The sequence below is a fragment of the Apteryx rowi genome, unplaced genomic scaffold, assembly GCF_003343035.1.
Source record: "Apteryx rowi isolate R43461 unplaced genomic scaffold, aptRow1 scaffold_5, whole genome shotgun sequence".
Classification (NCBI taxonomy): Eukaryota; Metazoa; Chordata; class Aves; order Apterygiformes; family Apterygidae; genus Apteryx; species Apteryx rowi.
The window spans coordinates 573,157-598,330 of NW_020450760.1; the positions used below are offsets into that span (position 1 = coordinate 573,157).

The 25,174-nt window shown below is 37.9% G+C and overlaps 2 protein-coding genes across 2 annotated transcripts in view; one reads left to right on the forward strand and one right to left on the reverse strand.

Annotated features, from left to right (window-relative positions):
* TDRD9 (tudor domain containing 9) overlaps positions 1–25,124 on the reverse strand; it is an 83,708-nt gene extending 58,584 nt beyond the window's left edge. Inside the window, 3 exon segments of the mRNA XM_026079441.1 lie at positions 5,588–5,632; positions 6,544–6,650; positions 24,973–25,124. Coding sequence (XP_025935226.1) covers positions 5,588–5,632; positions 6,544–6,650; positions 24,973–25,124 — 304 coding nt within the window.
* Positions 16,059–17,554, forward strand: RD3L (retinal degeneration 3 like). Its single transcript, XM_026079523.1, has 2 exons — positions 16,059–16,357; positions 17,257–17,554. The coding sequence occupies exons 1-2, from the start codon at positions 16,059–16,061 to the stop codon at positions 17,552–17,554; spliced, it is 597 nt and encodes a 198-aa protein (XP_025935308.1).
* Positions 25,125–25,174: the final 50 nt, after the last annotated feature.

A 25,174-nucleotide genomic window follows, 5' to 3' on the forward strand; every position in this document is an offset into this window, starting at 1 on the left:
TACAAGCCCAGTTATTCCCACATTAGAACACAGCAAACCCCAAAAGCCGGGGAGTCTCATTAAGACACTTCCAGAAAGCACTAAAACCCAGGAGCTTCCTGAAACCAGGACTCTCCAGTAAGAAAGGTTTTTACACTTAGATTCTGTGCAACATGGAGAACAACAGGGACAGGTGATTGCTGTACGCAGATTTACTTAGCTATATAAGACAACTTAACACTGACATCCTTAGGAATATTAACAGTGTCCTCTTTAAAAGACTTCTGCTCAAGCTTCTAAATATATTCCCTAGGAAAATTCATATATAGCATTCTGTCAGAGCGACAACGGATGTCACAGTACAAAGGATGACCGGCTTCCCTCTGGCACAAAGATGTCACTACTGAGACATCACAATTTGACCAGTGCTGGAAAAAGTCTTAAGCTGTTAGGGAAAAGCTCCTGGTAGCAGCATATTCTTGCTAAAGCAACATAGCCTTCCCATCTCTATCAGGTTTTCCATGTAATAATTATATTCAGTGCAGTAAAACAAAAAATTATAATTTTGAAAAGAGGATTAAAAAGTATACAAAAGATGACAGTAGTAGTTTTACTCATGTGCTCATAAAAAGAGAGAGAGAGACAAAAAAAATGCAATGGTAGGATTCACAGCACAGGCTTGTCCAACTCAGTAGAAACACAACAATTTGCTCAGTTCAAACMACTAGCATATTAATAAGTAATCATTAACCTAAAACTCAATAAAGACATTTTGAAAAATTATACAGGGACAAACCAGAAACAAGTGAATAGCCTTCACACTTCGTATACCTGCTGAATAACACGGAGATCAATTTAATCAAATATACGTATCAATTTTTATTGAAGATCTATATATAACCCTTTTTGACACTGTTCTTTACATGACAGCTTCCTCTGCTTCAAATAAAGTTTAGAAATTGGTTACAATGCATATTTCAATCCTCTCTCCACCTATCCATCAGCGATGCTCATATCTTTTCACTCTCTTGTTCTCACCTCTCATCTCAGATCTCAATTCTTTGCCTGTCCCAGTTGAAGCTCTTCATACAAATAGCCCAAGGCTTTAATTCTTTTTTCCAGTTAAATACTCTTCTCCACTCTCTTGCTAATTGCCCACACTGAAACAGCTTCCTCTTCCATCCTGCCTATACATCACTAGAGGTGCAGGTGTCAGCCCAAAGCTTCTAAATCTCAGCTTCAGTGTTCAGCCCTAGCCAGGCCCAGAGCRGCTCCAAGCAGCCCCTTCACAAAGGGGAATTTAATTTTATTCACACGTTTAACTGCTCTGTGGCACACGCAGCTCAAGCTGCAAGGGGCATGTGTATTCCCAGAACAGAGAATGATTCCAGATTTTACCCATTACATTGTAGTTACAAAGCACATGCAAATCCATTTTTCAAATGCAACAGATAATCTGGCTACCACGGAAAACATGAGAAGCGTATCTCTCACGATGACTATCTCAAGCCCCAAGTGCTCTCTCCAAAGGAAGGAGGTGCTAAAACATTTCAAAGAAAAAGTCACCACAGTACGTAAGCAAACAATGGTAGGAAAACTTACCTTTGGTAACCTTATTCGCAATAATGACTTAAATGCTTAGCCTGCAGTTTTTCAAAGCATTCAAGATGTCAAACATGCAGCAGGAATAAGCTCACTGGCCTAAACAGAAATTTCACAAAGCCTGTTTTTTTTTGTTTTTTGTTTTTTAATACACATAAAAACTGAAACTATAATGAATTTGCTTGAGAAATTTAATAAGAACTGTGAGAATTCTATCTAAATTCAAAGGACAGTCTTGGGCCTCAGAGTAAACTTGCAACTTCAGAAAAACATTGATGTGATCAAACTAGCTATCAGAAGGTCCATTCTGACAAACTGAAGATATAACAGAATCACAGAATAGTTGGGGTTTGGAAGAGCCTCTGGAAATCATCTGGTCCAACACCCCTGTCCAGGGCACCTTTTTGGCACACCTTTTTTCTTTATAAAAGGTGTCACCTTAACAACAGAATAGAAATACCAAATATATGCCCCCAAGGAAGTTCCAATGTTATTTTGTGGGTTTAAATAGCCATTCAGCTGTGGATTCTATACCAAACAGTATAATTACCTTCAACTGTTGGCCTTTTCTGACATCTACCTAAGTAATAAATTGCTGTGTCTACTTCCTTTTAAACCTATGTAGTCCCAAAAGGAGAAGTGGTCTTTAAAAAAGCAGACCACTTCTGCAAATATAGAGGCATCTAAAGATTCAAGGAGCTACAGAACTACAGACTTTTCAGCAAGAAAGGCACAAAGCTTCGCTTTTCCAGTTGTTATGCTTTCTAGAAAACATTAATGAGAGTGGGACAACCACCACAACAGATGCACGGCTTTGTAAGACATCATGCTCAAACATCTACCTTGAATTCTGACATATAGAGAACGCAGGACACTTTCCACCTGAAAATAGTAAATAAATGAAACATGCAACTGCCCAGCACTCTGATTTCTGACAAACAAAATATTTCCGTAATATAAGAGATATTAATGTCAACCCAGAATAAATACTGATATTCATTTCTCTATTCACAGGCAGTGTACAAAGAAACATAGTTACAGAAAAGATGAATTTGCCTGGTCACTTTCTTTTCATTTATTATGCAGGTTCTGTAAAGATATGTTGACTGCCATGACTAAAACAGTCTACTACTCATGGAAGGAGCAATTTTCCAACATATCAATTAATTATTGTATCCTACAGAGCAGATGATATATTCTTTCTGGTACCCATTTCCTGAACTGAATTTGAAAGATCCTTTAACATGAGATTAGATTTTGTATTCCCCAGTTCTGGGAGAATAGTGGCAGATACTAAGATGCAGCTGCGCAACCTCATCAAATTAAAATGAGATGCAGAAAAGAAATATAAAGTACTGGCTAGGTAGGTCTGATGAGGGGATAACTCTGTCACTGATCATTCTTCTATTCAGCTACAAACTCACCAAGTGATCACAGTTAGCAAACAAGCTAACAGGACAAGAAAGCTACAGGAAACAACCGGGCTCCTACACTAGGCCACAAAGCTTAGGAAGGACTCTGAAGTAAATCATGCTACACCAGGCATAATGCAAAATACGCAATACAAAGCTGCTATCTGACAAACAGATTGAGCACTAAGGAAGAAAGCCTAATTCGAAGTCTGGTCACAGCAATTATTCTTCTTGATCGTTGAAAACAGGCTAGCAATTTTCTGTGTCTGGAAGTCCTGCTTGCTAAAGAATGTCCACAAATTCCCAACAAGTCCCTAAAATACCCAACAAATTCCCCCAAGTAATTAGTTTTTGTTTGGGAGACCTTCTGTTTTCCATTGCAGGCATCTTCAACTTGTATATATGTTTCGTACACAAAGGGTGAAGATCCGTGCTAAGATTAATTTTCCTCTCAGGCATCTGTTCTGAACTCAAAACATTTAAGGAACTCTGTCACTTAAGAACTCAAGTTTTCTGTATTTCAGAATCCCGATCAGAAGCAATGTTTACAATTTTTTTTACTTCTTTGTAAGCGATTACTACCCCTGGGGCCTAAAAGATGCCTAGAAGGGATCCACTTAATAGTGTGAAAATAATGAAGACAAAAGAGGGGGAAAAAAGCCGCCATCCACAAAGCTGTGCAAGGACAATGAAATCAGGTTCTTTTTTTAAAGAGTATTTCTTAAGGATTTTAGAAACTTCCTTGAGAGTAAAGCTCCTAACAAAAATGGTTCAGAATACTCAGATCTGAAAGAAAAGAAAGAAAAAAGATCCGTTTTCCCTAGGATACTTGGAGTTGGACTGTGTCCCATATACCTGAAACCTATGCATAGCCCTGTAAGGTATTTGTTCTGCACAATGTCCTCTGACCTCACTGAATAAAAGGTGCAGACTGAGCACTGGCTCCAAATCAGCCAGTACCAAACGTGAGAGGAGCTAGATGGGCCTGGAAAGGACTACTACTGATGCTGCACTTGTTCTGGTTAGCAATTGCGAATCTTCCATTTTTATTTAATCACTTCAACTTCCTTTTCACAGCTGTATCCTTTCTACTATGTTCTGCAGAAGCCCAAATTCTTCCCTGCACTTCCCTGGTGAACTCAGGTTTCCCAGAAGGGAAGGAAGCTAGGCATTCCTATTTGCCTTTGGAATATAAAAGCGTATGCTCCTTCAAGGAAATCGGAAAGCAGCAAATTAAAGCTCAATATAACTTCATGCAACTCAAGTGCATAAAACATATCAATAATCAGTTTCAATAATGCTGCAAGATTTAAATTAGGCTGACCATTTATAAATAAGTTTTCATCTACAGTTAGCACAGCAAATTAAAAAGAAACAACTGTAGGGATGCTGACTCTCAAAACTTTAGGGCAAACCTAAAGTTTCCGATTTCCCTGTTGTGCAGYTTATAACTTGACTATATTTGTAGTGGACACAACTAGAGAGAGTATGGGCTGGTCTAGATAAATCTCTGAGCTGATCATTTATGACAATTTTGTGTGTTCTTAAATAGAACATGCACTTCCAAAAAGATATAGCTGATGGCTACCTATGGGTCTTGGAGCTCTTAGAATCTGCATGATTAGCACATTACTATTAATAAGGCTGCAATTAGCAGATAGTTTTATTAAAAACATACAATTTTATAATCTAGAATATTAGCATTACCAGTTGTGTTCACTTACTGAGCTTCTTTGTTAGATTATGCTAGCATAATATTCCAGAACCTGTCTATAAGTCAAAGTTGATAGCAATAAAAACTGAAATTTCCTAAAGGTTTTCTGGTATTCTACCTCTAGGTGAGTTTTGGCAGCTCAGTCCCAGAACGCCACAGGGCACCTTCTAGTCCCATCCTTGTTCAGGCTGCTTAGAGCCCCTCAATTGATACCTACAGCTGGGAGCAGACTGCTGCTCAGAGGAGACAGACATCAACACAGCAAGGAACCACTCTTAAAGAAATTGCAATTCCAGACCATGACAAAGACAGTGAATAGAAAGAAGGGGAAAAAAGGGATAGGTGAAAACATCTAATAGATAAATAACATCAGAAAATGTATGTGTTATTATTTTTAGTAATACTTTTAGGTCGCTTGGTAACTAAGCGCTATTTAAGTATGTTACAAGTGGAAGACAAGAATGAATATTAAAGGTATAAATTTCAAGGACAATCATTTTAGGGCAGACAAAGAGAAAACAGATATTTAGAAAATAAACCTACAAGGATAAACATGCAGAAATATGTCTTAACAAGAGCAAGTTATATCCCTATTTATTTTTACAGAAGCATTGCAAGTACCAGTTCTATTCAAAATTAAGCATGTCACCAGTGCTGCTAAATTAAATTGATAGCACACCTTTGGCAGAAGTCTTATTTAATAAACTCCCTCCTTCACTAGTAAAGCACATGAAAAAGCTAGAGGACCCCATACTTCTATCAGACAAGTTGCTGTACGGCCTGCAGAATTACCTAAGCTTGGTTTCCTACTAGCTGGTCCTCTTACAGTTAAGCTACAGCAGTCTACACTTTTTCTAATCCGTTTATCCCCCATTCTCACCTTTCAGTGCTCCTCGTCTCCCACAGATTTTATGTGATCTGTTAACTGAACAAGAGACAGTATTTTGTGGTTAGTTTCGACACAGTCCAGGAAGGATGGCCAAATGCACTGCAGCTGCTGGACAGGCCAACTGAACCAAGGGCCTCCCAGCTACTGACAGGCCRAACAAATGGCTTCAGCACCTACCCGAGTTCTAGAGAGCATATAATTTGCAGAGGCATTTAAGGACAGTAATTTCTAGAAAACTTCTAGATTTATCAAATTTTGGGAAAAATCAGGAAATGGATATAGAAATTATTACAGACAATGACAGTGCAGAACAGGGGAAAAAAAAACCCCACACACATAAATGTCCTTTCCTTGAGAAATCAGCTACATTAACAAATTTGGAAATTAAGAAGCACGGTAGCAGAATTTGAAGCTAAGCTGTCCTGACAACTGAGTCAGCTTCACACTGCCTTTACTAGAGCTCCTAGGAAAGAGGTGCAATCAAATTTCTTTCTTCCAAAGCCATTTCAGAGTGACACTCAAAAATACACAGAAATAATGTGGATTAGAAAATGCGAAAAGAGAACAAAAAGAAAGATACACTCAATCCATGRTAAAGAGTATTCTTAATGGTCACTACAGAATTAATTCTATATATTTACAAGAGACATCTTTTACTTACAGATATATTTCAATCATATATTTACATTTATCAATACCATAGATCAGATGTATACACATATATCAATGCACCAGCATTATACACTGTGGTACACAGAAAATAAGGTTTTTACTTTTTAATACCAAGCCTTAAAAAAGAACAAACAAATGCACACACAGCATTAGACAAACAGAAACTACGCAGTTAGGTTTCGGAGTTTGTTTGGGGGAGGGAGATGGGAGAAAAGACAACAGGAAAGAAAAGGAGAGGTATACAAGTTTATAATGGGAACCAAACCTATATTTACCTGGTTTAGAGACAAACTGATCATTGCCAAATACGCCTAATTCTTGTTCCTCCAGTTGTCTGAATTTTTCAGCATATTTACTTCCAACAGTCTCTTTGATAGGGAGCCTGAAGAGCACAAAAACAACAATTCGATAAATGGTTCCTAATCTAAGAGTCATGGATATTTCTGGGGAAAACAGTATTATTCAGGAAGTTCAAGTCTCCATGTCATGCAGGATCTATTTCAACGAACAAACTTCAGAAATTAATTTAGGCCCTGTGGTTAGATACTAGCCTGAGAAAAGGGCCACATTAAGTCTTCTTGTTTGGACTCCAGGAACTGAGCTACGAAAACAACAACCTGTAAGTTGTTAATACCCAGTAATTTCTTTCCTAATGAAGGTCTAAGACTTCTTCTGAACAAAGACAAAATACCTCTGTTTGACCAATTCTTGACACAACACAACTAAGAATACACATGTAAATCCTTGCATGATTCCCTAAAGACAGGAGAAGCAGACGTGAGCAAACCCGATCACTTCACTGCTTTAAGGAAACAGCTTTTGTCTTTGAAGCAAGAGATGATGGTGGATGATCAGGAAACAAACTAACAGAATCACTAGATCATAGAATTTAATGGAAATGCACAGAGTTATACCATTACATGTAAGACAAAAAGTCTTTCCATGACATAATAGGATGAGATGGGATAATATATTCTGTTCTACATAAACAGCATGAACAAAACCACTTGGATTTCACYAGTGAATGAAGTAGCACATATACAATAACTGTGTAATTATAAAATCATAAATGAACATAAATGTTTGAATAGCAGTCGTACACATCAAAAATTCCCTCCTTTTTAAACAAAATATAAACTAAAAGTCAAAATTATGCATTTGCACTGTACTTTGAGCAAAAGCTTGCACGAGGCCCAGAGCTATGCAATACATAGCAAACCTCTTTCTCAGAGGCTCTTTGAGACATTTCATAAAAGGATACTGCTGCAGAAATGTCTGTTTCTTGACCCAAATAATAAGTGAGATTGTCCCCACAAACAATTAAGCTGAAAACAGCAGCACTCAGGTTTTTAACATGGCACTGTGTCACACATTGCTCATTACAGACTAATTCACAGTATCGTGATGCCACGGAGCACCCACTTTCCCCGGCAAGGCAAATCTATACCAGCTGAGCTCTGCTACAAACTATTCATTCAGATGTGTCATTATTTCCTCCTACAAGAAATATTAAGTATTTACTACCATACTGCTGTCAGCAAAATGTGAAAGGAATAACACAGATGAATTCACAATGGCTTCTTATCCTATTTTAACAGTATTTTAGGTATAGTGCTAAGACAATTTTTCCCTGTATCTTGAATATTTCTTAATGCAAAGCTCAACATGATTCCATATACCTGCATAACCACTAAGGGAAAAACAGCTGCCTACTTTGAATAAGCAGACTATACCATTTTTATCTCTCTAATCTTTCTGAAATAGCTGCAGCAAGGTACATTCCTYGTGCTCCATGATCTATCTGAAGCTGGGGTATATTTGGGAAACAAAGTTCATACAGATCGTGTCAGCCTGCTTGTTGAGTAGGTTATTCTACTGAACRTATATTACACAAGGAAAAACTAAAAATACAAAGGTAGTAAACCCAAGCATTCAGTAGCTGAAAACAGCAGAATTAAACTTGGCCTTACTATCTTAATTTGGCACCATCGTATGCACATATTATCCAGATTTTAGCGATGTAACCAATTATTTTTCATTTCAGTGAGGCTGCAGCCTCACTAAGTACACTGGATACACATCTTTGGATAATGAAACCTGGTTATGCAGTAAATTCAGCTTGTCCTTCAGTCTCCTGCAAGAACAAAAATAACCAGTGTGATTAAGCCAATAAATGCTGTCACGGAAGAGTGGGTATTACTCATCTGTCAGAGCCCTGAGCAATAGCAAGTCACTTCAACAAAAAAATCTCACTGCAAGGCAGGGGGTAAGGGTGAGAAAGGCAGGCCTGCGTACCCCATTTCCTGCAACTAACTTGCAGAAGCATCAATATTTAAGCTGCAGCTGAAGTTAGTAAGAAACACAGCTTTATATAATACAGATATACTCAACTAAATGCTCTTAGAGATCAGGTATTAAGCATTTCAAAGCAGGCTCACAGAACACACATACCAACTCTACACCAATATATTTTACCAGTAAAATGAGGACAGCATGACCCCATGAGTGATATGTAAAAAGATATTGATTTTTTTTGTTTGGGTATTTGGATACTTTCTTTCAAAATTAGGGTTTTCTGTCTCCAGAAAACAGAATGCAGTAAGTAAACCTGGGGCTACACAATGAATATAGAAAATRTTTAATAGCCACTCATTAAGAATGAGTAGTGCTTATTCTATGCACTGAATCAGGCTAGAGTCCAAAGGAAAACCATATGAAATTGGGAAATGAACAACCAACCTTCATCACATCATTTCTAAATTTTTTATTGTTGAGCTTTACCATTATTCTGTAAGCCTTTTATGTGTTTTTTAAACAAAATGGAAACAAGAAATATTATGAAGCCCTCTGGTGCTCTCAAAAGTCATCAGCACAATACAATCCTTTCAAGTAATCATTAATAAGCCAGCAGTAGGAGGTATCATCCTATACACAGACATTTTCCTAACGAATTTTCAACTGCTGACAGCAAAGGAATGACAAGACTCAGAAAATTCAAACCCTTTCCAGTTTAGGAAAGTGCAATGCTAATGAAGGGACTGTTCTGTATTCTCCTTATTGAGCATGTGCCATTCCAATATATCACAGTTCTCTCTTCCCCATTTCTATTCACCTTGATAGTAAAAGCCCTCATGTTTTAGTATACCTGCCCTATCACAACATATATTTCTTAAACTTTCCAGATTTCAGTCTTTTCACTCAGCTATTTTCAGTCTCCCTTGATGTACCCACCTCTAATTCCAAGTCTGTTCCCTGATTTTCAATTTTACCCAGTCTTTTGATCCCCTGAATAAATTACAACATAGGGAAATTACAACTTTTCAGTGGCATATATGAAAATAATCTCAAAGTTTTACCAAATTAGGAGTCAATAAAAAGTATTTTCTTGACTCTAAAGCAATTACTGAAAATTTCAAGTCATTTCAATTTGAAAAAAATACAGGCGACCTGAGATTTATTTTGTCTTCTTTCATCCCCCCCATGAAAAACGTGGTCAGACTTTGATCTCACTCAAATCAGGAATACGTTTCACCCTCAGAAGTGGCCAGACCTTTGTGGCTGAAGTCTGAACCTGCAGCAGAAATCTGACATTATCACCCTGAATGGTCAAAACCGGACAAAATTATAAACCACTGGGCGCACAATCYAGTAAAGAAAATCAGCAAGCAATCAGTAATGTCAATCTGGACATGTAACTCTTGCCTGTCCTAACATCTGCGGAACATACCACACGAGCTACCTGTAAAGGCGCACGCAGCTCGAGACTTACCTATCTTGAAAAACACTCAGAGCAAGTAGCAGTCGCTGGAACTTTTTGAGCCTGACGCAGTGGCCAGGAGGCGGCACCAGCCTGGACGCAGCCAGCAAGGCTGCAGGATCGTCTCTGTTGGCACCATGCCTCGTTCTTGGAAGACGGTAACATTGCTGAGTACGAGATGGATGATGGAAAACTTTCCTTATTCTCTACCATGTAGTTTAACTGCTGTAACATTTTTCTGAAGTGTGACTGACCTTTCACATATGACTGCTTAAAACAATCTTAAGCATTTGATTGGGATTTTTTTTTTAATATTTACTTATTTGGCTTTATAAGAAAAATTAGTGTCTCATACATAAGATTAAATACAACTGTCACTTCAGGGGAATTACTAGAAGGGAACACAGTTTAACACTAAAAACTGTTGACACATTCAATTGTAAATGCTCTCAAATATACTGAGGGAGCTTTTCTTTAAATAAATTCAGTTAGAGAAAGGTCTTCCTTTTCTTGAAGCTACAGAATGACCTCAAGTAAGTGAGCACAGCCATCACAGGAAAAAAGATATGCATATACACACACACACACACACACACTCAGTAAATCTGATATTAAAAAAGTTTTTGTAAACACTCAGTTCTCACAAACAGAAACAAGTGCCAAATCTCAACCATACCTGTGAGAGATACATTATTTGGCTCTTCTCAGTGATATACACTAAAACTCCAGTGCACACACTGAATGCAACATACAGCTCTAGAAGTGATGTTAAAAATAGAACAAAACAAAACAATCCACTGAAAATATACATACAGTGTTACTCCCTGAAAGAGGACATTGCTTACTCGCAAACCTGGCTGTATAGAGAAAACGCTAGGAGTACGTAACGTCATTCCAAAGATATCAAGACGCTTGTTTATTAAACCAGGAAGTTTTCAGGTAATTTTTTTACTATTTAGTTTTGGGATAGAGACTCATATTAAGGCTATATAACTTCAAGTACATTTCCTCTTAGAGGCAAACAACTGAAAAAAATCAAAGTGTTTCAGGGCAGTATTTTAAAAAACAGTTATAGGTGTTTTCCCCTCATTTGCCATAAACTCTGTTCAGGTGGAAGCGGGAGTTAAAGTGGAAACGCACCTCGCTCTCCTCACAGACCGCTCGGCCCGCACGAAGTCAGGGCTCCCCTCGCGCGCACCGGCTGCCCGTCCGCCCGCTGCGGGGAGCTTGGCTCGCTGGGGGGATCACTCGAGAAACACCTAGCTTTATGGCACACGCAGCCATGTTTTGCTGTACACTTTTAGTACGATATATACAGTAGACTGTTTCATAGCCTCTTTCTGAAACTAAAATAATGTGACACTTTACATAACAGCAAATAACCTTCCACTGGGTTTAGTGAAGGACGTACTAAAAACGCCTTTCAGCTGGCAGTTGGCATTCAGTACTTGTAGAAGACTGCTCTCACCTACAGAAATACACTAACTTGAAAGAAATAGTGTACAAATAGTGTACTGTCATTCAAAAAACCTCTAATATTTCAGTCTCAAAAGTAGAGGCTTATTACTAGGATTCAGAACAAGTGAAGCTTAGCCATTAAATATTAAATTACACATTTTAAAAAATGATTTGCCAATTATTTCAAGAATCTAAGAAGCAGTGAAGTGCATTTCACATAGACGCGCTCAAGAGTGATGCTAAAAACCTAGTGTGCTAGATTCAAAGATAAAGTCTTCAGATACTGGAACTATAAAGGCCTGCAGTACTGCTCCTCCTAGTAGTTATTTAGGACTCCTGTTTTAAAACCATAGCTAGCTGGGAAAAGAGACAGAGAAAGCACAAACTACTTTGCAACATCTTGAAGAACGCAAAAGAAAATGTTTGGATTTGGATAAATCACATAAGCTAGCATCTGAAAAATACTTTTTCTGTGTCAAAGTAATAACTCTGAGATCTTTGGTATTCTGCCCCATCTAATTAAAAGCCAAGAAAAGTAAGAAGCATAAACGCCTGGATGAAACAGCCTAAATCCTTAAACTTGGAAAAAAMCTCCAACCATCAACAACAAAAAACAAACACCCCCCCACACACACCCCTACTGCTCTGGGATTTTATGCCACTGGGGGGAGTGGGATGAATTGCTGGGCTTCAAAGCACAGGATCCTTCTTGGAGATGAGCTGTTAATGAACTTCTCTTTTTGCAGCCACAGTTCAAACAGGGCTGTTCAGAAGAGTGCAACTACCACCTGTGGCAGACAGCACCAAGCCACACAGCAACTACCTCTCTGCTTTCTCACACATGAAACAGTTTTGTAACCTAGAGCTGTTATAATTAGATATGAATTAGAAACTGGATGGATGTTGGGATTCATTAATTTAAACCAAAAGCACAGTTCCTCTGTCAAGCACTGTTTCTGGTCTTTTGGCAACATTCACAAAGTGTCAACACTCTTTAAAATTTCAAAATTTAGCTCCTCCCTCTAACCATAATGGCAAGAAACTTGGCCAAATAGCCAAAAGAGCCCCACAACAAAAAAAAAAAAAGAAACAAAAGCATGCGATTATCAACTTGATACAACCCAGCTTAAATAAACCACTGAATGAAATATAATGCAAAGCACAGACTGCTCTGAATTCCAAAACGCACCTGAAGACTAAATCTTAAATGCCTGAGATGCTGGATTATAAAATGATGCCAGCAGCTCCCCAGCCTACTAAACAAGCATCACCAACACCAGAGACATTCACTATAGAGTCTGACTGGAAGAAATAAGCTTCAAACATGTCCTGATTTTATTCATCACATGGGGAGCACAATGATAGGAAACTGCATCAGTTAACACTTAAAAAGAGAATTAATACTACTGTTAGCTGTCTCAGCAAAGAGGCCTCTATTAGGCTTATGGATTTTCCCCCACCAAACACACACCAAGATCGGCAGTCAAATATTTTCTGAAAYGATCTGGGGAGGTGGACAGTAAACTGTAGTACAAGAATCTATTACCTATGGATGCTTAAAAAAAAAAWAAATAAATAGACACCATTATGTCCATCTGTCAGTGATAGCTATCTAGCAATGACCCACCATCAACACTTTGTAAAATAAAGAATTAAGAGGTAGTTTCTTGCCATTTTGTTATGGGTGTCCCATTCRTAAGTAGAGCTGTATTTCTTGCAACTTTTAATTGGAAGTGTCAGTAGCATCTCAGATGGTACAGGTGCCCTAGAAATCTTCCAAGGTAAATAATAATAAGCTTCTCCTCCACCTGTTGTTACAATTTGTCACCTTGTTGCTCACACCAGTACAGTATTTGGTTAAATCAAGTGTTTTGCAGGGATTGTTTCATTTTTACCTCAAATCACTTCAGTGAGGCAGTTCGAAGTGCTGCCCCACGGCACTAGTAGACAGGACAGCTAACCGCAATGCAGTATTAAGAACTTCTCAGTCAGAAAATCAGAGCTTCTCTCTCAGGCCTCCATTTCTCCTGTTATTCTAGAGAAAGGCTTCCAAGAAGTATACAAAGGTTTAACATACACAGCTGGAGTAATCTGCACTGGTAACCACACACAGTGCCATACAGTCATTTAATTACTGCTTATGGAATTGCTAGAAACTAGTAATTCCTTACTCTTAAGAAACTTCCAACAATGGTTGGACAGCAACTACATAAACCATTGCTTTACTTTTAAATTCCAGTTCCCATGTTAACCTAAGTAGTCATCTCTTCCAGAATACCGATCTGAAGCTTAAACAAAAGTAAAAGCAACACAAATTTGGGGTTTTATTGTTTTCCTACGATGGAAAGTTAAACATCATTCTCAATGTCCAGCCTCACAAATATGATGATGCAAAGATATGGTCAATAAAAATAGTGTTACAGGTTTTTCATTTCATTCTTTAACTTGCGCACTTTTCAGTATGCATCTCCTTAACTTGTAAAGACATTACAACGGTTTATACTGTACAGCACTTTACCTTCTGATGCAATCCAATTTGATACACTACAAAAAAAGTGATGACACGCTAACTGTGCTGTAAAGGAGGTGGCAAGGAACATTTTAATTTCATCTGAAAATCTGTCAGGACAGTTTTGTCATCATAAACCCAGCTCCCTTCCTTCTTCATAGTACCATATACAATGCAATGTGAAAACCTTCCAGTTGAAGAGGATTAATACTGACATTTGAATTTTTCCAATGTATAAGTAATATTGGCTTTAGTAACAGCCATACACGTCATCCTTTATGTTGTATGACATCTAGAAGAGATTTACAGAACCCTTGTTCTCCCAACAGTTCAGCATGCCAGTGGAGGCAAAAAAAGTAGGAAAGAAAAATACTTACAGGAGCACAGATAGTCGTTAGAACAAAAGAGAGCAGAACAGAAGGCATATAACATATCATGCCTACTGCTTAGATTAATAGAAGGAGACCAGATAACTGGAACGGAAAATGGCTGCTTCAGCGACCTTTAGTACGCCCAATGCCATCCCTGAAAACAAAGCTTAAAAGTGGACATGCTCAAAATACTCATCAAGGAAAGAGTGAACAGGCAACTGACAGGCAGTTGACAGAGGACTAGTGTCCTTGGTAAGACTTAAAATTCTGTTGTTTTTCAGGTTGTGGGGGGCTTTTTGTTTTGTTGTTTAAACATCCATTTGACCTGAATTTACATTTCCTTATCATTCTGTTCCTTTAATTAGATGAATGACTCTTTCATGGTACACTGTAGGTGTTGCAGAGTGGCTGCTTTAAACACATTTGAAATGTTAATTAAAAATGCTAACAGCTATGCACTGTAATGGAAAAGCGTAGTACCATGAGACTGATGAAATTCATCTGGAAAAAGTATTTAATATAGCAAAATAATTCTGAGCAATTGTCAAATAGCTCTTTCCTGTAAACACTCAGTTAACACAGGCTTTTGGTGATCTTTTACTAGAGAAAGACTATTCTTAACTGTTTAAAACCGACAGTAGAACAGCCTGATTCCCCTCTAATGGGAGAAAAGTCTTCCAGCACCTCAATGGCCTGAAAGTTTAGTTAGACGATAAACGCAACGTAGTTATTTTTAGCACTCTACAGGCATAAAAATACAGCTCTAAACTGTGACCTACAGCTATGCACAGCCGAGCATCACATCATGCGACAGCCTTAACTTTAGCTAGGAGCACATCTATACTTGCTTCAGACTATCATTATTCATTTCACTACCAACAGTACCTTGGGATGGATTAAGCAACAAGCATCCGAAATTGTTGCCATCTTTTTTCAAATTGCTGCCAGTGGCAGAACTCAATTGAGAGGTAGGAGACCTTAATGGACTTCATAGAAAGCATCTGAGAGACCACGTTAGGTTAAATGGATTGCTTCCTCTCTCTGGTATACAAAATGAAAAAGAACTTTGAAAGTAGACAAACTTAAGCTGTCATATTCAGTACAGAAAGTCATTTTTCCAAGCACCATTTGAGTAAATGAAAAAAAGCTTCTTTTCTTTCAGCAGTAGCAACAGCCTGGAAACAGGATATGCTAGAATAAGAGGTCTTCAAGCAAACTCACCTGAAACAACACTGTTCACAGACAACTGCAAAGGTAATTTATGTTATTTTATTCCAATTCACATGTTTGTGTCTGCGTGATTTGTAACAAACAGCAACTTAAAAGCCTATTCCATCAGGTTTTTTGCTTCCAGAGGATAAGTAAACAAAAATTTATTTAAAATAAAATTTAAAAAAAGGTACAAAAGTTTTAAAGAACTGAACATGGAACTCCACTACTTAACTTTATTTAATCATTTTTAAGTATAAGCATTACTTCAAATTATATATATTTTTAAACATCACATATATTATCAGGATGACAAAATATTTTTGAGAAGATGTACTTTTAAATGTTTGTCTACTCTGGTCTATTTAATCAAGTAGATAGTCGTAAAAGTTAAATCTGAAACAGTCATAAAATATTTATAAAGCATAAGGCTTGTCAGATTTAATTATGGCTTGGTGACAAACTATTTTTCCTCAAAGCTTAAAAATGCCACTTTTTGGCTGGATGAAATGGTCAAAAAATGATTCCTACAAACCCATGCAATATCCTGGATCAGAAGTAGTTACAAAAACCCTGCTGAGGGAACTGAAATGGCACCTGAAAGAACGTGAAAGATTAGTGCAAGAGACTGAAAATGAACAAAAAGTCCAGAAGACTGGTATGGATTACAACTGGCTGAAGAACTACCAAAATCCTCAAGCCACAATTCCAGCTACTGAACAACGGCAGCTTGAAGTTCTTTGCTCACAAATCCAACCCTGCCAAACTGGAACTGTTCTCAGCAGGTAATAATTTCATATTCCTGTAACTCTGAGTACTGTATCAAAAGTAAGATATTTCTCATATCTAGTTCAAACTTGTATTTGGCTCTGATCTTTCCTCCAAAGTAAGAGTGACCAGCAACTTGAATGTATTTTTATAGGCGTTTTAGAAATGACATCTTCACTGTATTTTGTCATACACGGAGAGAAAGTTTTTGTAAGCGTCTTCCTGGTCTAATCTCAAAACAAAGGAAGTCTCGCATGCTTAAACATGTTGCCTCTTAATACTTTCAGTTTTTCCTCTATAATTTATCCCCAATATTTATTGGGATATTAATCCAATAACCAAAACTCAAATTAAGGCATTAATACAATGCACTGTTTTATGCAGAAACTCAGTCTCACTATTCACAAGTCCTGAAAATTTATAAAACAAGCCAAGTAAGTGTTAAAAAAAAAAAACTTGCCGTTTTTGCAAGAAATCCATCTTACAAAGAAAAATTCTCCAATGTGTGTATTTTAAATATATTTTCTAGGGGCACATAGAAAGGACAGAAAAAGCCTATGTGCCTTTTAAAGCCCAGAATGTACCTAAGGGCAAAGTCAGTTTAAATCAAGTTACCCWGATGGCAGGAGACAGAAGGGAGGGAAGAAGGGGGAGAGGGAGGAGAGAGGAAAAAAAAAGGCAGCCATGCACCCAGTAACAGTAGCTTCCAGGCCTCTTAATAGTTGGACCACATCCAGCACACTGTCAGAGCTCTTTACCTTTTATAATCTTCTGGGGACATGGGGGGAAGTGTGGCAGCAAGGAAACAAGTGAGACCAAAATGCAGTCATTTCCTCCCTCGTAAGAGGGGGGAGGAAAGACACGTAGAATAGTTTTCAGCACTGACTATTAGATTTCAATCCTTGTTTGTTTCTAGATTTCGTGAAGTTTTGGCAGAAAATGATGTTTTACCTTGGGAAATAGTCTACATATTCAAGCAAGTTTTAAGAGATTTTCTTACTACCATTGAGAGAGAAAACCAACAAGAGCAACTGGTAGATGTATGGAATACAAATTACTCTGAGCACTTCAGCCCACGTGGACACAGTTCTAACAAATCGGACAAAGATGAAATCCCCACGGTTTCAAGTTATGTTGACAAAAATACACAGAGCATGTTTCCTACCTTCTCTCATAGAATCTGGAATCTACCATATTACTACCCATCAAGTTAAGCTGGTTTGTGTTTCTTCCAAAAAGCTATGTAGATATTTGAATTCCTTTGGTGTGCCCATAAACATGAGAAATGCGACATGCTCCCCTTTGCTCCAAGTTCCAAAATTAAAATCCTTGATAATAGCCAGTGTGCATTCTACAAGCTTTAAACATGGATACACTTCCTCTTCTTATCATTATAGTTCCTTAAAGATGTTGTGTTTAAAGGTAGCTTTTAACCAGAAATGTACTGTAGACATTTCTGGGCGAAAAAACAAAAAAACACATGCTGGAGCATTATTTTTTAGCCATATATATATGGCTAATGCTCCTGTATGTATATGTACATATATATATATACACACACAGAGCATGTACTTAAACAAGCAGACTGCTGTCCATATCTTGAAATAGGATCTTTTTGCAAAGCGTTAGACAAGAACTTCTGCTCAGTATTTGTCACAGTTTTTTAGGTTCTAAGGGAACATTATACTGTGTAAGAGAAATGCTTTAAAATAATATCAATGATACCAAATAAACTGATAAATACCTTTTGGAGATGAACTGTTGTTTCTCAACTCCAAGACTAAGTTCTAAAATGAAAACAATGTTAGAAACTATAACATACTGCATGTACTGTTCCTATAGTTTTCTGAATTGTTCTCTACATGCTTTAACTACATTTAATAACTAGTTCTCTATCCTTGAAAAAAATCCATAAATATTTTTATTTCAAAATACAAACAGTTGTAGTTCTTTATTTGATTTATTGGAAGTTATCCTGAAACCCAGATTCTGCACTTAACTGCAGCATTTTGATCAAATCACAGTACTTCTAGTAGCAAATGAGTCAGTAGATCATTCTAGAAGCCAAGACCTGATCATTTTAAATTTGGGAGTATAAACTAAATGTCATGTTTTTCAGTTGCAGTTTATAGTTCTATCACTGTGGATTCATAATAAAGTTATACAAGACTGGCTGGATATGTAGCACCTATTGTCACAGCAGATAATTAGAGCAGAAAAAATTAACACACATGCCAGAACCCACATTACTAAATTTCCAAGCGGGCTCCCATCATCACAGGGAACAAATTTTTGCATGCTTACCATACAACCTCTCCATCTCCATATCTTCTTTATTAATTAGTCTGCTATATCATAAAAGAGCACAGGAGTCGCATTGCTCAGTTTGCCAAATGCACTGTTTTGCAAACCCAAAGGAAAAATGCTTCCTCTGATATTTTCTTCCAATATACTGAAGATGACATTTGGAGTTGCTCAAATAGGTAAAGAACAACTGAAAGAAATTTCCTTATCTTCCACAGTTTTATCCCCCACCCCAAGAAAGACTTTAGTTATAATGCAGCATGAATAGGGCAAAACAAATACTACAGTATCTTCATAAAAGATATCAATACTATTAAAAAAAATCTTTAGAAAGCTTATAAATCTAGAGAGCACTTCATGCAGAACTGTGAAACATACAACACACAGAGAAGGCCCCCAAATTAATACTCTTGCATAAACATAACTTACAAAGTGCTAAGAGTAGAATACTAGAGCAAATCAGTCTACAAGTTTACAATAAAAAAGCGCAGCTGATCACTCCAAGAGTAACAGGTGCCTCCACTTCCCATAAACTAAATGCACAAAACTTCACAAGCACATGCAAACTCTTTACACCTGCACTCAGAGCTGGTACAAACTCTCTGCCCTGTCAGTTTAACAAGGGTGTTGATCTCAACCTCCCAGGCCATACTGATGGCAGGATAGAAAGTGGCAGATTCTTTTCACGCATTTCTAAAATGATCCAGAAATGGATCCCTGCATGATGGCAGGGATGGTTTGAAAGAAAGGTTTTTCTCACCGACAAAGCTCTCCTAAATTGCAGTTAGGCTTCAAGTACTTTTTCCATAGAAGAGAGGGCAACAGATGCCAAGTACATCAATGACATTAGCAGAATTAATATTCCACCGAGAATTAACATCCACAAGGCTGGTTTCAGAAAATAATTTTTATTTGTTCAACTGTGCAACATCTTTGCAATGGGAATTCACTTAAATTAGTTTTTAAAAACAGATCTGCCTTCACACCCTTCTGTTAGGAAACACCCCCCCTCCTCCAAAATATGCAACTTCAAAGTTGCTGCAAGTTTGGGGCAGGACTGGAAACACGTAGATGAGCAGACAGGTAAGCACACTTACCTTCATGATCATCAAAACAGAAAAAAAATCACAACATGACCACAGGTATAACTTTATTCTTCATAAATTTCATTTTAATATAAGCAAATGCAGTCTTCAGAGCCCAGAAACAAGCATAATCAGCTACAATTAAAGAACTGAGATTACATCCTAAAAAAGTGCCAAACAACTAGGGATCATCACTGATGAACAACTTAATGCTAATTCTCCATGCGATGCTAAGGAAAAACATAATAAGGCTTACCTATCTTTAAACATATGTTTTACTGATGAAACAGATACTAAACCACTGTACCCAGTTCTAGTGTGCACATGGGAGTTGGCGGGTAGAGCAAAGTAGGAACTGGAACATTTACAGGAAAAAAGAAATTATATAAAAGCTGAAAAAATGCTTTCCACTAAGATCACGCTCACTTTGTCTAATTTTTTAAAAATTAGAATGAGAGGCAATTTTACAGACTATAAATACTTTCATCAGACAAAAATGCTATGTACATCTTAAGTTAAAAAGCAGAGAAAAGCCTAGAAAGAACAAAGGTGTAAATGCATCCACACAAACTCAAAAAAAAAAAAATTACACACATTCTAAGGAAGTCTACTAGGCTTACTGTAACATGCTGTGAAGAGAATCTGTATCTCAGTGTGCCAGCTAAGACCAGCTCTTTTTCTGCAAGTTATGCTTACACTATATATTTCAGCTACTGTACATCAGATAGCAGCAGCAGCAGCAGCACTGCAGGCCAGTAACTGTTCCTCTGCTGAAGATTATTCCCTGAGAACTCACTTCAAAGAACTGTTTCTTTAAGCACTTTTTACTTTAACCTAGATGATTCACATGAGGTGATCTCAAACTGTTGAGTTCCTTATGCTAACCCACCTGTTATGTTTTGAGTTGATTTAGGAATCGGTTTACAAAAACTATTCCAGTCACAGAAGTTTGTGAGTGGCAATAATTTTAAAGGACAACAATGCCTCCCACCGGCACAGGTGTTAGCAAACAGCTTTCTATGTTTTTAGACAAAAAAATAAAAAACAGGGCTAGCCTGGTGAAAGACGGAAATCAAAGAGAATACTACCTTTTCTACACTTAAGCCTTTCAAATGTTTCAATTTAAAAAGCAATTGTTTTGTAACAAAAAAGGATTTAAGGGCCCAAATTTCTTTTCATTCAGTTAATCAACAATCTATTTAAGGATCAAAATTTCAAACAGAAATTCTTCTGAGAATTATTCCCATTCCCTAACACGCTCTATTACTAATGCTGCTATACTAGAGGTAGTTCATTTAAAAAGATAAACTTAAAAGCATTGGAAAACAAGGCATCGTTGGTGGCTGAAGTGAATGCATTCTACATTTCTTTTTAAGAGAGACACAAGGCTTTTTGATCCAATTCGATAGTCTCAGGAACATTTTTTGTAAAAGAAACAACTAAAGCCACTTCTTATCACCATTACAAATTTGGTATTAATCCTACAGGTTCTTGCACATAAACTTAGGCAAGAAAAGTGGGAAAAGAGTCTCTATCAATAATCAGATATAGATCAGGCTACAGTAAATATAAACCTAAGCTTTTGGCAAGTTTTAAATAACTTTGGTTTTGATTTTCCCATGAAATGAGTCAGAATTTTGGAGGGGAAAATAGAAAAGGATTAATAGAGTACTATGCTACAACCAGTCTCAACAAAAGAAAACAATTTTCACTTTCTCTTTTTTAATCTCTTTCTTAAAAAGCCAGTAAATAAAATCTAAGCATTTCCTTATGAATGAAAGCCTCTTCAAAATTCTTCAAGTTTTGTAACAGGTATCTAAATTGCACGCAGGTTCCCAGAACTGTGAAACAGAAACATGTACGGAAACGAAATATGGGCTAAACAAAAGGCCCTTCATACAGAAATCCTCTTCATTTGGTGGCAGCACACATATGCACGTGGCATCCATGCTCAGAGACTTTAAACCTATGTCTAGGGATAAGCAAGTTCTGTCCAAGGAGGTCTTCTGTGAGTATCCATATGTACATTACAGGTTTCATTCATCAACAAGTATTAGCATTTTTCCCCAAAGCAACCGCTTGGTGTAACCATTATTTTACCAGAATTAACAGACACAAGGCTTGCTTCATTTGCACATGTCAGTAAGGCAAGACAGACTATTAATGTTCTATGACTGAACAAAGAGGATCAGTACATCACTCATAATTACATTTTGAAAAAGCATATGAAAGGGTTGAATGGATCTATTCACATGGAAGAAACTTTAAAAAGACAGGAATGAGAATCAGGCACCTAACTGCCACAAGAACAAGGGAAGCCAAAAGCTGCACTTTGTGCCTTGAGAAATCTTCATGGGCAAAGCTATGCCTATGTAAGTGGTTATTTAGGATGCACATCCCCTCTCTCTTTTTCAGAGGAGAAAGGAAAAAACCCCTACCTGTTAAAATAACGTCTCTCTCTCTCTCTGTTAACACAACTGACAAATTCCACAACAAGTTTACTTTCTAAGGCTTTTGAGTGCAAAGACATATCCGTCTAAAGGATTTCTCTCTGCCTAGGCACACAAGGCCAGGTGAATCCTGTTGCTTTCTTCTGCATTCCTTGCTAGGTTTAGGCAGCTTAGTGCTCAGCTGGTTTCAAGAATCTCTGGTCAAACCCTTCCCAGGTATTATAGAAATGTTATTGGTACCTAACTAAAGACTGAGAAGTCCCACAGATCTGGTGCACACTGGGTTTACGAATTCTGTTCCTGAGCACAGTAAGTAACCTTAAAAATCTGACCTTTTGTTTGGTGGCTTTTGGAAAAATTTTAAGTAACTATTTGCATAAAAAACAGTGGATCTCAGTCAGTGATTCAGAGCTTGCTAATGATAACAGTTTTACTTTGGGGGATGAGAGGAGGTAAGATATTCTGACGTGCTAGTTTTGTCCTTCTCTTGAAGGAAGTACAGAAACTGATATCCTAAACAGTCTCTGTTGAACTATCAGGATATCTATAGTTAAGATGTTAAGAAAAGATTCATTCTTTCTCAGAAGCCAATTTACACCCTTTGAGAGAGTTCCAGAAGCACTGCAATCCACACTGTCATACATCACCCAGGGGGAAGGGGAAAAAAAAAAAAAAAAGATACTCTAGAGTGAGTGCATCTCCAGCTACTTTTAAAGATTCAAGTATGTGAAAGCACATACAAACCCTTTTCTGTGGCAGCTACAGATACACTAACCAAGTCTCATCTAAATACTACCGACAAAGATTGTTATGCACCATTGCAATACCTTCCAGTTTAGCAAGCATGAAGGTGAAAGCATTCTTCTACCCCCACCCCAATATCCAGACACTACTGAATAACAAACATGGTTGACTGCTATACAAATATACATACAGTTCTCTTTCTGGCTGTAAACACCATACAAGTTTTGCCATCTGAGAATAAAGCACATGCAAGGAGTGACATGCCAGTATACCTTGAACTATCTTTATCCCGGTAACTTCAGATACAGTTATCACTTCAGATAGGTCACAAGAGCAACGAATGTACAGTTTAGTTAGAACACGCATAGCAGTTGATTCAGGATAACAGACTGTTAACTGGTGCTCACAGCAAACGCACGTTCCCATAGGGAAGCCAGCAGAAAGATTCACTAGACAAGATGATGATGGTCATGAAATACTTCCACTGGAAGCAATCATATCCTGAAATACAGCTGAACAATTTTCTAGTACTTGTGTGGATGGGCTGGAAAAAATTAAGAATAAATAAGAATATAGCTTAAAATAAGCATGTAACTTTTGTACAACAACCGTGACACCTGTTTGTCTGGGATAAACTTGAGGACTAGTTAGGGAAGCCTTACTATTATTCACCTCTGCTTTTCAGGATTCACATCAAGCTTCTCTGAAGGAAGTTTCTGGAACAAACTAAGTGCCCTCTATATAAAAATATTTTAAAGAGAAATGTTCAGTTGGTGATTCAATGGATCAGCTATAGCATCAGCTTTCTATGCAGGAAAGGCACTGGCAGCTGAGGAAAGGATTTTCAAGATACCTAGATGATTCAACAGCACAGGTCTTCCTGTAGCTTGGAACCGATTGTTTTTAAACATTCATAAGAATCCAACAAGCATTTCCAGAATGTCCACAGTATGCAGAATTGGATTTTTCTCCTAACACAGCCATCCTGACAGTTGAGAGAGACAGTTTATAAATAACTGAGAACATCTACCATATGTGACATCACCTCTCTCAGCTGTTGGAAAACTGCTGGCTAGAATGGAACATTAGAGGAAGGAAGAGAAAATAGATAAAAAATAATCCGTTTTTTACAGGTATGTAGCATAATTTACATAATACTATTTTGTAAAGATCTGGTAAGCTACCAAATTAAACWGATCAACAAAGTTATGAAGTAGGTAACACCCATTTATTAAATATATTCGCTTACAAACTGCAGTATAAATTAAAGATGTATCTACTTGAAAGAGAAGCACTGAGCTACAAATCAGGTATGAAGCACAAACTGGTGAAATAATTAATCTACTGTAAAATTAATAGAGTCATTCAAAAATCAACCACTGAAAGCAATATAAGAGCCAGTGATACTCTTAAGGGACTGTAAGAAAAAAAAAAGAAGAAAAAAAAAATCAGCTAGAGCCAGAGCTGTTGCTCATTGATTCAATAATACATGAAACACACTCTGTGAAAGTACTACTTCCTGGTGAGCAAAAAAAATCTACTCCTGAGCATCGTTTATTTATCATTATGCCACTGGGCAAAATTCCTTAGCTGTATACTTGAGGCTAGACCAAGTCTCTTCTAATGCAGTTCCACAATTCCACAACAGAATTTGCTGCAATTGCACACCAGCATTAAAGCACTCCAGAGAAATCAAATCGTACACGTAAGATTTCTAGTGATGATCAAGATAATACAGATAAGTAACAAAGCAGACAAAAAAATAAATAAAATGTAAGTATTAAAACCACAAAAACACACCCGCCTGTACCCAGACCGTAACCACAAACACTACGATGGGACCCTGAGCCTCGTCCAAAGCAAGCATGGGGCCTCCCAGAGGCACAGGGCCTGGGGAAACGCACCACAGGGCCCTGATCTCACGCCAGGGAAGGGCAGCAGCAGAGCGCATGTACCTGTACATGCGCCCACCCACCCGCCCCAGGGCCGGGAGCGTCCCCCCACCAAGAGCGGAGGCCCCAGCCTGGAGACGTCACACCCCGCACTCACTCCGCGGCCGTTAACGGCTCCCGGGCGGCGGGTGCGGGAGGAGGAGGGCTGTGCGGGGCATCGGCCTCGGCACCCAGGAGCTCGGCGGTGGGCACAGCTTTGCCGATGGTGAACCAGTCGTTGATCTGGTCCTGGGTGAGCTTCCGCAGCATGATGGCGGCGCCRGCGAGGGCCCCGCACGCGGCCTCGCGCCCCGGCTGCG

Bases quoted from the DNA above. Each gene is read 5' to 3' on its own strand.
- RD3L (XM_026079523.1), top strand. From the start codon at position 16,059: ATGCCACTTTTTGGCTGGATGAAATGGTCAAAAAATGATTCCTACAAA. The intron at 16,358-17,256 runs GTAATAATTTCA...GTTTGTTTCTAG, and splicing joins ACTGGAACTGTTCTCAGCAG to ATTTCGTGAAGTTTTGGCAG.